General features: G+C 41.6%; 1 protein-coding gene across 1 annotated transcript; it reads right to left on the reverse strand.

The window, feature by feature from the left end:
• Positions 1-13,289: 13,289 nt before the first annotated feature.
• LOC147004165 (PRAME family member 8-like) lies at positions 13,290-16,247 on the reverse strand. The gene is made up of 4 exons (XM_085838499.1): positions 15,961-16,247; positions 15,042-15,628; positions 14,030-14,243; positions 13,290-13,640 (listed from the first exon to the last, which is right to left on the reverse strand). The coding sequence occupies exons 2-4, from the start codon at positions 15,476-15,478 to the stop codon at positions 13,290-13,292; spliced, it is 1,002 nt and encodes a 333-aa protein (XP_085694625.1). The 5' UTR covers positions 15,479-15,628; positions 15,961-16,247.
• Positions 16,248-16,483: the final 236 nt, after the last annotated feature.

The raw sequence follows: 16,483 nt of genomic DNA on the forward strand, positions 1-16,483 counted from the left end.
CATAGACTCACACTAGAGAACTGTGTCAGGGTCCTGTCAGCAAAATCTTTCTGGCATATGCAATAGTGTCTGGGTTTAGTGGTGGTATATAGGATGGATCCCTGAGTGAGGCAGTCTCTGGATAGTCTTTCCTTCCAATGTAGCTATGAACTTTGTCTCTGTAACTCCTTCCATGGTTATTATGTTCCCCGTTCTAAGAAGGAACGAAGTATCCACACTTTGGTCTTCCTTCTTGAGTTTCACATGTTTTGCAAATTGTATCTTTAATATTCTCAGTTTCTAGGCTAATATCTGCTCATCAGTGAGTGCATATCATGTGTGTACTTTCGTGATTGAGTTACCTCACTCAGAATGATATCCTCCAGATGCATCCATTTGCCAAAGAATTTCATGAATTCGTTGTTTTTAATGGATGAGTATACTCCATTGTGTAAATGTACCACATTTTCTGAATCCATTCCTCTGTTGAGGGACATCTGGGTTCTTTCCAGCTTCTGGCTATTATAAATAAGGCTGCTATGAACATAGTGGAGCATGTGTCCTTATTACAAGTTGAAACATCTTCTGGGTATATGACCAGGAGAGGAATTGCAGGATCCTCCAGTAGTACTATGTCCAGTTTTCTGAGGAAATGCCAAACTGATTTCCAGAGTGGTTGTACCAACTTGCAATCCCACCAACAATGGAGGAGTGTTCCTCTTTCTCCACATCCTCACCAGCATCTGCTGTCACCTGAATTTTTGAACTTAGTCATTCTGACTGGTGTGAGGTGGAATCTTGGTGTTGTCTTGATTTGCATTTCCCTGATGATTAAGGATGTTGAATATTTTTTTCAGGTGCTTCTCAGTCCTTCGGTATTCCTCAGTTGAGAATTCTTTGTTTAGCCCTGTACTCCATTTTTTAAATAGGGTTATTTGATTTTCTGGAGTCCATCTTCTTGAATTCTTTATATATATTGGATATTAGTCCCTTACCTGATTTAGGATTGGTAAAGGTGGCCTTTTTGTCTTATTGACATTGTCTTTTGCCTTACAGAATCTTTGGAATTTTATGAGGTCCCATTTGTCAATTCTTGATCTTACTGCACAAGCTATTGCTGCTTTGTTCAGGAATATTCCCCCAGTGCCCATATCTTCGAAGCTTATATATAATATGTACTTATATATAATAAATAAATAAATATTTTAAAAAAACAAATATCAGTTGTGTGGTGGCAGTTCTTCCCTTTATTAGGTATTTTCTTTTTTTTTCTTTTTTTCTGTTTTTATTTAAATTGGGTACATATTTCATTTACATTTCCAATGCTATCCCAAAAGTCCCCCTCAGACTCCCCCACCCATTCCCCCACCAACCCACTCCAACTTCTTGGCCCTGTCATTCCCCTGTACTGAGGCATATAAAGTTTGCATGACTAATGGGCCTCTCTTTCCACTGATGGCCGACTAGAACATTTTCTGTTTGATTTGCAGCTAGAGACACAAGCTCCAGGGGGGTACTGGTTAGTTCATATTTTTGTTCCACCTACAGGGTTGCATATCCCCTTTAGTCCCTTAGGTACTTTCTCTATCTCCTTTACTGGGGGTCCTGTGGTCCATCCAATAGCTAACTGTGAGCATCCACTTCTGTGTTTGCTGGGACCCCAGCATAGTCTCACAAGAGACAGCTCTATCTGGGTCCTTTCAGCAAAATCTTGCTAGTGAATGCAATGGTGTCAGCGTTGGGAGGCTGATTATGGGATTGATCTCCGGATATGGCAGTCTCTAGATGCTCCATCCTTTCGTCACAGCTTTAAACTTTGCCCCTATAACTCCTTCCATGGATGTTTTGTTCCAAATTCTAAGAAGGGGCTCAGTATCCACACTTTGGTCTTCATTCTTCTTCATTTTCATGCGTTTTGGAAATTGTATCTTATCTCTTGGGTATCCTAAGTTTCTGGGATAATATCCACTTATCAGTGAGTACATATTGTGTGAGTTCCTTTGTGATTGGGTTACCTCACTCAGGATTATGCCCTCCAGGTCCATCCATTTGCCTAGGAATTTCATAAATTCATTCTTTTTAATAGCTGTGTAGTACTCCATTGTGTAAATGTACCACATTTTTTGTATCCATTCCTGTGCTGAGGGGCTTCTGGGTTCTTTCCAGCTTCTGGCTATTATAAATAAGGCTGCTATGAACATAGTGGAGCATGTTTCTTTCTTACCAGTTGGAACATCTTCTGGATATATGCCCAGGATAGGTATTGCAGGATCCTCAGGTAGTACTATGTTCAATTTTCTGAGACTGATTTCCAAAGTGGTTGTACAAGCTTGCAATCTCACCAACAATGGAGGAATGTTCCTCTTTCACCACATCCTCGCCAGCAGCTGCTGTCACCCGATTTTTTTTCATCTTAGCCATTCTGACTGGTGTGAGGTGGAATCTCAGGGTTGTTTTGATTTGCATTTCCCTCATGATTAAGGATGCTGAATATTTTTTCAGGTGCTTCTCAGCCATTCGGTATTCCTCAGGTGAGAAATCTTTGTTTACCTCTGAGCCCCATTTTGAAATGGGGTTATTTGATTTTCTGGAGTCTACCTTCTTGAGTTCTTTATATATATTGGATCTTAGTCTACTATATGATTTAGGATAGGTAAAGATCCTTTCCCAATCTGTTGGTGGTCTTTTTGTCTCGATGATAAAGCACAAGCCATTGCTGTTCTATCTAGGAATGCTTCCCCTGAACCCATGTCTTGGAGGCGTTTCCCTACTTTCTCCTCTATAAGTTTCAGTGTCTCTAGTATTATGTGCAATTCCTTAATCCACTTAGATTTGACCTTAGTACAAGGAGTTAGGAATGGATTAATTCACATTCTTCTACATGATAACTGCCACTTGTGCCAGCACCATTTGTTGAAAATGCTGCCTTTTTTCCACTGGATGGTTTTTGCTTCCTTGTTGTGATGGATTGTATGTCCTTGGATCAGGGAGTGGCATCATCTGAAGGTGTGGCCTTGTTGGAATAAGTGTGACCTGGTTGGAATGGGTGTGTCACTGTGAGTGTGGGTGTAAGATCCTCGCCCTAGTTGCCTGGAAATCAGTCTTCCACTAGCAGCTTTTGGAAGAAGACATAGAACTCTCAGCTCCTCCTGTGTCATGCCTGCCTGGCTCCCACCTTGATGATAATGGACTGAACCTCTCAACCTGTAAGCCAGCCCCAATTAAATGTTGTTTTTTATAAGACTTGCCTTGGTAATGGTGTCTGTTCACAGCAGTAAAACCCTAACTAAGACAGAAGTTGGTACTGGGAGTGGGGTATTGCTGAGATAGGCCTGACCATGCTTTTATTTGAAAGAATGTGGATTTTGGGACTTTGGATTTGAAAAGCAATGGATTGCTTTAAGTGGAGCTTAATGGGTCATCCTACTAGGAATATTGAAGACTTTGTTGCTGGGAGTGATTTGAACTGTGTTGACCTGGCCCAAGAGATTTCAAAGGAGAAGAATTTCAGAATGTGGCATAAAGACTGGTTTTGTGGTATTTTGGTGAAGAATGTGGCTATTTTTTCCCCTTGTCCGAAAAATTTGCCTGAGGCTAAGGTGAAGAGACTTGGATTAATTGCATTGACAGAGGAAGGTTTAAAAAAGCCCAGCAGACTTTGTTCTCTGGTTAAGTTTTATGAAAAGAAGTTTGAACAAGTATAGCAAGCTTCAAAAGGAAAAATATAAAATATATGGTTCGAGTATTAATGGGGTACTAGGAAGTGAAAAGGAGCAAAACCTTGTTTTCTAGGAGATAAAAGATTAAGGGAGTTAGACCTTGGGGCAAGATCCTACCCAGATAAATTTAGATCCAGATATGGTGATACACACCTTTAATCCAAGGAGACAGGCATGCTGATGTCCCTGTTCAAGGCCACTCTACAGAGAAAGATCCAGGAGAGCCAAGCTTAGGCAGTGAAGGAGTTGGATAACAGAAAGCCAATGAAAATGTAATCGTACAAGGGGGTCATGCAAGCAGCAGAACTCAGCTGCTTCAGGCATGTGGCTCTGTCTCTAGAATTAAGAATGGAAGGAGCTGCTGGGAGAATTGATGCTAGTTAGCTGGAGCTAAGGAATTAGCAGTGATTAAGAAGACACCAGCATCACTGAGGTGAAATCTTCTGGAAATTGTTTTCTATGAGCACAAAGAAGCTGTGTTCCGGAGATACTCAAGGTTGTACCTCATGCTATGGCTGGACTTGGTAATGTGTAAGAGTCACTCAGGTGGTACTGCTTGTGAAGGAATGAAGGGATCATGGAGAAAAGCTGAGGCTTAGCACTGTGAGAGGCCAGGGTAGGCCATTGGAGAAGGTGAAGCCTCAGCTGTAGTTGATGGCCCAGGACTGAAGGGGTCATGCAAAGGATTCAAGTCTTGGCACCTTGAAGAGAGCCTACGAGAGGCTATTGGTAAAGCCTTGTTGGAGTGGAACACCCCAGTGTATTGGAGATGTCGGTACCATAAGATGATCACCAACAACAGCAGCCATAGTGGAGTGTATCAACCTGAGCATAGAGTGCTACAGATTACAGAGATGGAGAAGTGATGCCAGCCCTTAGGAGGAGTCCAAAAAATCAAGTGGAATCCAAGACAGTGAAAGAAGAAGCTGTAACATTGAAATTGCCTTGGAGACTCAAAGATGTTAAAGATGCCAGAGCCATTGGATACAATCTGAGGAAAGCTGCTAACAGGGAGTGGAACCAGCCCAGGAGAAAGCAGTTTGTTGCAGTCAACAAAGATGAAAAAGGAGTGGAGATCTGAAGACCACTTTGTCATCAGACATGGTGATGCAGAGTTTGGAGTTTGCCCAGCTGGTTTCCGGCCTTGCTTTGGGAATTGCAGTTAATATTGTTGAATGAATCTCAGAAGAGACCTTGAACTTTGGACTTTTAACATTGTTGCAACTGCTATAGACTATGAGGACTTTGAATGTTGGACTAAATGCATTTTGCATTATGCTATGTTTAAGTATGGCCCCCATAGACTCATGTTTTTGAACAATTCTATGGGAACAAGGGAGAGGAATGTGATGGTTTGTATGTCCTTGGACCAGGGAGTGGCATCATCTGAAGGTGTGGCCTTGTTGGAATAAGTGTGACCTGGTTGGAATGGGTGTGTCACTGTGGGTGTGGGTATAAGATCCTCACCCTAGTCAGTCTTCCACAAGCAGCTTTTGGATGAAGACATAGAACTCTCAGTTCCTTCTGCACCCTGCCTGCCTGGATACTGCCATGCTCCCACCTTGATGATATTGGACTGAACCTCTGACCTGTAAGCCAGCCCCAATAAAATGTTTTTTATAAGACTTGCCTTGGTCATGGTGTCTGTTCACAGCAATAAAACCCTAACTAAGACACTTGTCAAAGATCAAGTGATCATAGGTGTGTGGGATCATTTCTGGGTCTTCAATTCTATTCCATTGGTCTACTTGTCTGTCGTTATACCAGTACCATGCAGTTTTTATCACAATTGCTCTGTAGTACAGCTTTAGGTCAGGCATGGTGATTCCACTAGAGGTCCTTTTATCCTTGAGAAGAGTTTTTGCTATCCTAGGTTTTTTGTTATTCCAGATGAATTTGAAGATTGCCCTTTCTAATTCACTGAAGAATTGAGTTGGAATTTTGATGGGAATTGCATTGAAACTGTAGATTGCTTTTGGCAAGATAGCCATTTTTACTATATTGATCCTGCCAATCCATAAGCATAGGAGATCTTTCCATATTCTGAGATCTTCTTTAATTTCTTTCTTCAGAGACTTGAAGTTATCATACAGATCTTTCATTTCCTTAGTTAGAGTCATGCCAAGGTATTTTATATTATTTGTGACTATTGAGAAGAGTGTTGTTTCCCTAATTTCTTTCTCAGCCTGTTTATCCTTTGTGTACAGAAAGCCATTGATTTGTTTAAGTTAATTTTATATCCAGCTCCTTCATTGAAGCTGTTTATCAGGCTTAGGAGTTCTCTGGTGGAATTTTTAGGGTCACTTATATATACTATCATATCATCTGCAAAAAGTGATATTTTGACGTCTTCCATTCGAATTTGTATCCCCTTGATCTTCTTTTGTTGTCTCATTGCTATGGCTAGGACTTCAAGTACAATGTTAAATAGGTAGGGAGAGAGTGGACAGCCTTGTTTAGTCCCTGATTTTAGTCGGATTGATTCCAGCTTCTCACCATTTTCTTTGACGTTTCCTACTGGTTTGCTGTAGATTGCGTTTATCGTGGTTAGGTATGGGCCTTGTATTTCTGATCTTTCCAAGACTTTTATCATGAATGGGTGTTGGATTTTGTCAAATACTTTCTCCACATCTAACAAGATAATCATGTGATTTTTGTCTTTGAGTTTGTTTATATACTGGATTACGTTGATAGATTTCCATATATTGAACCATCCCTGCTTCCCTTCGATGAAACGTACTTGGTCAGGATGGATGATTCTTTTGATGTGTTCTTGGATTCGTTTATCAAGAACTTTATTGAGGATTTTTGCATCGATATTCATAAGGGAAATTGGTCTGAAGTTCTCTATCTTTGTTGGGTCTTTTTGTGATGTAGGTATCAGTGTAATTGTGGCTTCATAGAATGAGTTGGGTGGGGTACATTATGTTTCTATTTTGTGGAATAGTTTGTGAAGAACTGGAATTAGATCTTCATTGAAGGTCTGATAGAACTCTGCACTAAACCCATCTGGTCCTGGGCTTTTTTTGGTTGGGAGACTATTAATGTCTGCCTCTATTTCTTTAGGGGATATAGGACTGTTTAGATCATTAACCTGATCTTGATTTAACTTTGGTACTTGGAATCTGTCTAAAAACTTGTCCATTTCATCCAGGTTATCCAGTTTTGTTGAGTATAGCCATTGTAGAAGCATCTGATGGTGTTTTGGATTTCTTCAGGATCTGTGATTATGTCTCCCTTTTCATTTCTGATTTTGTTAATTAGGATGCTTTCCCTGTGCCCTCTAGTTAGTCTGCCTAAGGGTTTATCTATCTTGTTGATTTTCTTGAAGAACCAGCTCCTCTATTGGTTGATTCTTTGAATAGTTCTTCTTGTTTCCACTTGGTTTATTTCGCCCCTGAGTTTGATTATTTCCTGCCATCTACTCCTCTTGAGTGCATTTGCTTCCTTTTGTTCTAGAGCTTTTAGGTAAGTTGTCAAGCTGCTAATGTGTGCTCTCTCTAGTTTCTTTTTGGAGGCACTCAGAGCTATGAGTTGTCCTCTTAGAAATGCTTTCTTTGTCTCCCACAAGTTTGGGTATGTTGTGCCTTCATTTTCATTAAACTCCAAAAAGTCCTTAATTTCTTTCTTTATTCCTTCCTTTACCAAGGTATCATTGAGAAGAGTGTTGTTCAGTTTCCACGTGAATGTTGGCTTTCCATTATTTATTTTGTTTTTGAAGATCAGCCTTAGTCCATGGTGATCTGATAGGATGCATGGGACAATTTTGATATTTTTGTATATGTTGAGGCTTGTTTTGTGACCAATTATGTGGTCAAGTTTAGAGATGGTACCATGAGGTGCTGAGAAGAAGGTATATCCTTTTGTTTTATGATAAAATGTTCTGTAGATATCTGTCAGATCCATTTGTTTCATAACTTCTGTAACTTTCACTGTGTCCCTGTTTAATGTCTGTTTCCATGATCTGTCCATTGGTGAAAGTGGTGTGTTGAAGTCTCCCACTATTATTGTGTGGGGTGCAATGCTTGCTTTGAGATTTACTAAAGTTTCTTTAATGAATGTGGCTGCCCTCGTATTTGGAGCATAGATATTCAGAATTGACAGTTCCTCTTGGAGGATTTTACATTTGATGAGTATGAAGTGCCCCTCCTTGTCTTTTTTGATGACTTGTGTTGGAGTCCATTTTATTAGATATGAGAATGGCTACTCCAGCTTGTTTCTTCAGACCATTTGCTTGGAAAATTGTTTTCCAGCCTTTCATTCTGAGGTAGTGTCTATCTTTTTCTCTGAAATGAGTTTCCTGTAAGCAGCAAATTGTTGGGTCTTGTTTATGTGGCCAGTCTGTTAGTCTATGTCTTTTTATTGGGGAGTTGAATCCATTGATATTAAGAGATATTAAGGAAAAGTAATTGTTGCTTGCTATTATTTTTGTTGTTAAATTTGGCATTCTCTTCCTGTGGCTGTTATATTTTAGGTTTGTTGAGAGATTACCTTCTTGCTTTTTCTAGGATGTGGTTTCCATCCTTGTATTGTTTTTTTTCTGTTATTATCCTTTGAAGGGCTGGATTTGTGGAAAGATAATGTATGAATTTGTTTTTGTTGTGGAATACTTTGTTTTCTCCATCTATGGTAATTGAGAGTTTGGCTATTTATAGTAGCCTGGGCTGGAAATTGTGTTCTCTTAATGTCTGTATAACATCTGACCAGGCTCTTCTGGCTTTCATAGTCTCTGGTGCAAAATCTGGTGTAATTCTGATAGGCTTGCCTTTATATGTTACTTGACCTTTTTCCCTTATTGCTTTTAGTATTCTATCTTTATTTAGTGCATTTGTTGTTCTGATTATTATGTGTCGGGAGGAATTTCTTTTCTGGTCCAGTCTATTTGGAGTTCTGTAGGGTTCTTGTATGTTCATGGTCATCTCTGTCTTTAGGTTTGTGAAGTTTACTTCTATAATTTTGTTGAAGATATTTGCGGGTCCTTTGAGTTGAAAATCTTTATTCTCATCTACTCCTATTATCTGTAGGTTTGGTCTTCTCATTGTGTCCTGGATTTCCTGGATGTTTTGAGTTAGGATCTTTTTGCATTTTCCATTTTCTTTGATTGTTGTGCCAATGTTCTCTATGGAATATTCTGCACCTGAGATTCTCTCTTCCATCTCTTGTATTCTGTTGCTGATGCTCTCATCTATGGTTCCAGATTTCGTTCCTCGGGTTTCTATCTCCAGCGTTGCCTCACTTTGGGTTTTCTTTATTGTGTCTACTTCCCATTTTAGGTCTTGATGGTTTTATTCAACTCCATCACCTGTTTGGTTGTGTTTTCCTGCAATTCTTTAAGGAATTTTTGTGCTTCCTCTTTAAGGTCTTCTACCTTTTTAGCAGTGTTCTCCTGTATTTCTTTAAGTGAGTTATTAAAGTCCTTCTTGATGTCCTCTACCATCATCATGAGATATGCTTTTAAATCCGGGTCTAGCTTTTTGGGTGTGTTGGGGTGCCCTGGATTGGGTGAAGTGGGAGTGCTGCGTTCTGATGATGGTGAGTGGTCTTGGTTTCTGTTAGTAAGATTCTTATGTTTACCTTTTGCCATCTGGTAATCTCTGGAGTTAGTTGTTATAGTTGTTTCTGTTTAGCGATTCTTCCTCTGGTGATTTTGTCACCCTCTATCAGCAGACATAAGAGACTAGCTCTCTCCTCTGAGTTTCAGTGGTCAGAGCATGCTCTGCAGGCAAGCTCTTCTCATATTGGGAAAGTGCACAGATATCTGGCGTTTGGGCATCCTCCTGGCCGAAGATGAAGGCCCAAAACAGGATCTTTCCCAGAAGCTGTGTTGCTTTGGCCTGTCACAGAAGCTGTTAGCTTTATAGTCCACACTCTCACCTGTGCAGACTACTTATGGCGTAGTCTCGGGACCAAGATATCTTCCGCCGATCCTGAGGCAAATTCCTCCTGGGCTGGGTGGACACCTGTCCTCTGGCCGCGAAGGTGGCCAGAGGTCTGGAGCCCAAAAAGGACACTGCCTCAGAAGCTCTGTGGCTCCCGCCTTCTCAGAAGCTGTTAGCTTCTGTAGTGCACACTCTCACCTCTGCAGTCTACTTTAGGTGTAGTCCTGGAACCAAGCCATAGAGCTGATTTTTATCTGAGTTGTAAACACTGCCTGGTTCCTGCCAGTTTTCTTTCTTTCTTTTTTTTTTTAATTTATTTTTATGTATTGCATGTAAGTACACTGTAGCTGTCTTTAGACAACCCAGAAGAGGGCATCAGATCTCATTAAGGGATGTCTGTGAGCCACCTGCTGGGATTTGAACTCAGAACATTTGGAAAAGCACTCAGTGCTCTTAACCACTGAGCCATCTCTCCAGCTCAATAATTTGGACAGGCAGTTCTTTTGTTTGTTTGTTTGGTTGGTTGGTTGGTTGGTTTCGTTTTGGTTTTTTTGTTTGTTTGTTTGTTTGCTTGTTTGTTTCACGACAGGGTTTCTCTGTATAGCCCTGCCTGTTCTGGAACTCACTTTGTAGACAAGGCTGGCCTTGAACTCAGAAATCCGCCTGCCTCTGCCTCCCAAGTGCTAGGATTAAAGGTGTGCACCACCATACCCTCCTGCCAGTTTTCATGTACAAATTTTTCTCTTTTATTTAAAGAGTCATTATGTATTGGATGACCTTAATATATCTTAGCTGATGTATTACCTAACTTCCTTGTTTTCTTATGTAATGACTATATAAGTCTTATGCTCGCTTTGAAAGATTACGCTAAGATTCAGCACTCTTGTGTTCTTTTTGTCCCTCACCGACTCCTTGACCACCTGAGTACCAGAACTCTGATTCTCCTCCAGGTTGAGGAACTCTGACTGGGTTTGCCCGCGGCACCCATTGAAGTCTCAGAAAGTAGAAAAGACTTAGGCATATAGTCCATATTCCTGCAATATCACACAGACAGCAGCTTGGCTTCCTCCTTGGGGATTATTTTCCATTCTTTCTTTAGATTCCAGTCTTATTGTTCTGATAACTGCGTCCAGTGTATTCACTGGGCTAGGCAATAGCTATTCTGCAATGTGTGGTAGTACACACCTTTAACTCCATACTCAGATTGCATGTGGATCTTATGTCATAGAGGCTAGCCTTGTTTCCACAATGAGTTCCAAACAGACAGAGCTACAGAGCTAGACATACATACATATATACACACACACGCACACACACACACAAAGCATAAGAGAGAGAGAAGTAAACACAGAGAAGGAGAGGGAGAGAGAGCAAAAGAAAACATGGCTGTGAAGCTTTTGTCTCATGAGGCATTAAAGATGGCAGGGACTGGCAAGAGATTTCTGAGTAGGTCCTGCCATTTCTCAAGAGTAAAACAATGAATCCTGCATTCTAAAAGCGATAAGTCTTCCTTCCTCATAGAGCACATGGCTAGAATCCATAAAAACCTTATCCAGAGAATGAATTCATCATTGAGATGGAACTATAGCCCTCAACCACTAACACATATAAATACCCAGCCTTAATCTCTGCTCTGCAGATTATACATGTGCATCACCAGCCCACCAGCCTTCAGATTTTTGTATTTTCTGCAGGTAATTCCAATGTGTTTTCCAATGTATGGAGGAATTTAATTTTTTTATGAATTCACTTTAATTTTTACATTTTGTTTTAATTTGTTTCTAATTAGGCACCTGAGATTTTGTGTTTCAGTGTGTGCAGATGACTTAGGTGTTCCCAGACACTGGAGGAAAATGTCAGACACCTGGAATTGGAGATACAGGTGGCTGTGAGTACTGGGAATCAAACACTCTCAGGAAGAGCAGCAAGCATTCTTAGCCTCTGAGCCATGTGTCCAAGAGAATCCATATAGCATTTTGGATAGGGTCCCATGAAGCATAAGATTACAAAGTTTCTCCAAGAAAAGAACATGGTGGGTCATTATTTACTCTGAAAGATCTGGAAGGAGGAAGGGGAAGAGACAAGGGGACACAAGATTATTGGGCAAGGATAAGCTCAATACACAAGGATGATGTTGTCAGAGACTTCAGTAAAAGAAAAATTGTGGGGCCGTGAAAGGCAGCCTGCTTTAGTTGAATGAGGCTTGCTCTGGTGACCTAGTAGAGACCCAGTAGGAAACTCTACAAGGAACAGAACAGTGAGTCACATTCCCAGAGACAGGTGCCTGACACAACAGAGCCCCCAACTCCATAATTCTGTGACTATCAGTAACGCAGACAATGGCCCAAGTTTCTGGCATTCTGTCTAGACTCCACCCCCACAGTTACCTGACTATAGCTAGGTATGCTCCTCCTCACAGTTACCTGGCAACAACAAGATAGCCCAGCCCACTATAAAAGGGGCTACTTGGCCCCTCCTCTCTCTCTTTAAGATCTCACCTTTCTTACTCTCATCTCTAGTCCTCCTTCTCTCTCCCTTCCCTTCTCTCTTCACATGGCCATGACCAGCCTCTCTCTTTATCTCTCTCTTTCTCCCTGCCTTTCTACAATAAAGCTCTAAATCCATAGACTGTCTCTGCCCATCAAGGCCTGTTGTGCTTGAACAATGGAATAGGCTTTCCCCTAAAGAACCATGTCTAACCTTCTTCCTGCGCTCCAGTCTCAACAGGACCAAAGATTCTCAGCCTCGTGGGAACAACCCAGCACCCCTTGTCTCCCTGTCCTTTCCTCCCTTTATCCCTGGGGCTGACTAAGCTGCCCCCGGAATCCCCATTTTTTCTCAGCTCTTCTGTGGTGTACAGAAGTGTCTGGGATGTCCAAGACTGAGAACCTGTTATCTCTGATCTCCGTGAGGCCCAGAGACCTAGGACTGCCCCTTGTCCACCCCCTGTGGGCTGGGTCTGTAGCTTCTCACAGCCAGATACCCACACAGGGCCACGTGGAAAGCATGTGGCAGTTCTCCACATCCACCCACCCAGAGCACTGGAACTCTGGCAGGATGCAGGTTTTCTCCCACTCCCTTTATTCGCCCAGTGCCCTGCAAAAAGCAAACATGCTCTTATTCAAAACTGATTGGAACTTCTGGGAAATTATACTGCTGTGGTTGGAGAAGATAATCAGGCTTCAGTATCTCCCCAAATAAAGAGAAAGACACAATGTAGCAGGGAAAGAAGTCAAGTACAAAGACAGTTATAGTTTTAGTCAGTCTTCTACTTCATAAAAATATATGTCCATATACTTCAGAATATATGTGAGGGGACAGTTAAACAGTGGATGCCATCCAGAGGCAGAATGTCACAGAGCCCTCATAACCAGTCCATTATGCTCTTTATAATATCCTCTCTCATGATCCCCTTCCCTCCTCTATGGCCCCTCATACTCTGAAAGTGCTGTGATGCAAGCCCTACAATTTTCAAATATCATGGCTGTCCAAGTGTGGGTCTGTACTGTAGACATTAGGTTGGAGATAAGCTCAATGTTATCCACGTCAAAATATCTACATCAAGTCAGAAGAATTTAATTGGAATTCAAATAAAATGAAATAATCATCTCTCCCAAGTACATTCAAAAATGCTTGAATACATACATGGTCTATGCCTCTAAACACTTGAGTCCTGCCTTCCATTTATCAGAGCCCAGCAATGACTTCTTATTTATTGACAGCAAGAACATAGCCTGGCCTCCAAATTATAAATGAAGAATTCATGACAATGTAAGCATCTCTTACTCACAAAGTAGACCTGCTTTGGCTGCCTTACACCCTTGAGTGTATTCATAAGCTCAGAACAAAGTTGTACAAATCTGTCTGGAATAACACCATCACGGTCATCATAGACTTCATCAGGGGCAGGGTACTTCTTCAGGGTCAGCTGTGTGAGGTTGGCAGTATGCTGCAGCAGCTTCTTCAGGCTGCCCATGGACAAGAAGTTCTTCACAAAATCAACTTCAGTGTGCTGGGAACACTGGCTCAGCACAGGCAGGAGGGCATGGATTTGGAAGTCCATGTGTGGGAAGCCGTTTCAGAGTGGCAGTTACAGAGTGGCAGTTACAGACTGGCAGTTGCAGAGTGGCAGTTGGCTACTGCTGGCCACCACACATACATAGGCAGTAAAGGTTCTTTTGCCAAGATGAGGTTTTGAGAATTAACCAAAGTTAACCAATCAGATGAGAGACAAGTTAACCAATCAGATGAGAGACAAGTTAACCAATCAGATGAGAGACAAGTTAACCAATCAGATGAGAGAGAACGCCTATCCTAGGCCTATATAATCAGCACCAGTTCTGGGCTTGGGGTCTCTTCGCCTCTACAATCAAGCTCTCCCAATAAATGTGTGCAGAAGGATCCTGTTGCAGCGTCGTTCTTCCTGGCCAGTCGGGCGCATGCAAGATCCATGAGCATACAGTCCTTCGATATGAATGTTTGCATAGTACCTGTCAGTCTTTCTAATAGGCTTCGTAGGAATGGATGATTTAAAATGAAGGTGACACCGCTCAGGTCCAGGTGTTTGAGCTGATAGATGCTTGGACACTGTGAAAGATACCTCATATCTGATTCTGACAGCCTGCAGTGAGTGATAGCAAGAGTCTCTAATGGACTCTCCAAGTACCTAGAGAGAGGGAAAGAGATGTACTGACTTTACCCCAGTCAAGTAGCAGAAAGAAAGGCTCTGAGTTCAAGTGAACAGAGTCTACTTAGGTACAAGGTCACTCTCAGATCATTATTACAGTCAAGCCCAAGGTGCTCCATGATGGAGTGCTATTCACCCCTTTCATATTACTCTAGATAGGACATAAACTATCATTTGTGACTGTTACTGCTTTAGCTCTTCAGTTCCCTCTGAACTGGTAACCACTAAACCTATTTGGGGACAGATGATATAAATAAGAGAACCCAAAAGAACCAACTGGAATCCACTTAGAACTATGCCCAGCTCTGCCTCAATGTGCTCCAGGTTTACCACAGTCTCTGTTCTTTTCATAGACCTTTGAACTTTGACCACAATCATTCACTCATTTCTCATTTACTAAACCCCTTCCTGTGCCCAAATTTCCCTTAAACCATACGAAGTTAAAGGCAGATGGAAACTGTTCATATAGTTCTGAGGACAGAGTTGACATGAGAGAACTTGTGATATAAGATCTACATTCTGTAGAAAATTTTTTCTTCTTAAGACACCTTTTTTAAATCATGGACACATACATGACAGTCTGGCTTTACAATGGTGACAAGTCAAGATGCAACAACAGCACAAAGTAGTACATCAATTACTCTAAGATCACATCTATATAAATTTAACAGTGGCTGGGAAGCCACTATATACACTAAGGTTTAATATAAAGCAAAACAAGAACAACAAAATACTTTGATCACTGCTAGATAAAGCTCTCTCTCTGTCCTTTCTTACCTGAGCATTTGGACCAGGCATTCAGTCAGGAAGTAGACATCATTCAAATAGAGATGCTGGAGCTTATGCAGTTTGGAGAACTGGGAAAAGATCTCTGTCACACAACAGGCTTCCATCTCTTGGTGCCAAGGCCAATCCAAAGGCATGCAGATTTCCTTGAAAAGGAGTTTCTGGAGGTTTTTCATCTGGCCCAGGCCAGGTGCTAGCAATGCAAGGGTATGCAAGTCCCAGCATGTGTTTATTTCCAATTCGTGGATTGAGCCTGGATCAAAAACCTCCAAAATATCCAGTGGATCATAGGCAGGAATGGCTCTGAACACTAACTTCTCACAGATCACCTGTATCACATCTTTTCTCTGCTTGGCCCATTGATAAATATATTTTAAGTATGCAGAGGGATGGCAAGACTTGAGGGAAAGGTTCATCTTTATAGGCATGGTCTTCCCCCGCCCAGGTTGGGATGATTTCCCTCTGGTTGGGTATTGCCAGTCACATCTGAAGAGCAGGCAACATGCTGCATTCCAGCCCAATCATTCCAGAAGTCGTGGTGGGCATCTCTTAAATCAAGTACTTCTAGTTTTCTCCTGCTGTGGGTAAATCAGAAGGGCATTCATAGGACAGGAGACACACTGTGTAATATTCATGACCTACAATTCAACTTCCCTTCAATCTATTCCTTGAACAAAAACAGCTTCCATTTATAGTTGCTGAGGAAGAGTCAGGGACAGACTCATTGCATATAGACTATTCCTGTTCTCAGCTGTCCTACATACACCACAGTCCTTTTTCTTTGTTTCCATTCCAGAAGATACTAACCCCTACAATCAGAATCTCTGATTCACCTTGGACCCATTGTGAATACTGTATTCACTTCCTCCCATCCACACATATTCCTCCATGATGCTTTGAACTCACTTACCTAGGTTGATTCTTTTGTGCCATCTGCAAATCAAGGCCATCTAGTACAGCTTTCAGGGTCTCCAGGTGAGGAGTCTCCATCAGGGCTCCCAAAGGAAGGCATAGGAATGGCCAGGCTACCACAATCTGCCTCAAAATGTTAGATCATTTGCTGGTGAATGCATCCTTGAAGAGTGATAGGAAGAGTTGCATGGGCAGGTTCTGCAGAGCAGAGATGGTCAAGGCTTCATCTTTCAGTAGGCTTCTTCTTGCCAGCTGCTGGAGTGTTGGTGAGTTGTTAAAGCCCATCATGGCTTTCAGGTATGCAGATGCTATGGATATATCCATGGGAAGAAAATATTTCATCCAAAATTCTTTTAGCAAACCTCTTTATTACATAAACCAGGCAGGTCTCCTCAGGTGACATTGGAAACCTTGTAATTTGGATTACTCAATATTTGTCTTTCTCATTGCCACAGTTCCTTCAAGGTCCTCCTGGTAATATATAAGGACCCATTTCAACAGATCATCCCTGATATTTTGCC

This window comes from Mus caroli, unplaced genomic scaffold (assembly GCF_978045245.1).
Source record: "Mus caroli unplaced genomic scaffold, Mus_caroli_1 scaffold_6, whole genome shotgun sequence".
NCBI lineage: Eukaryota > Metazoa > Chordata > Mammalia > Rodentia > Muridae > Mus > Mus caroli.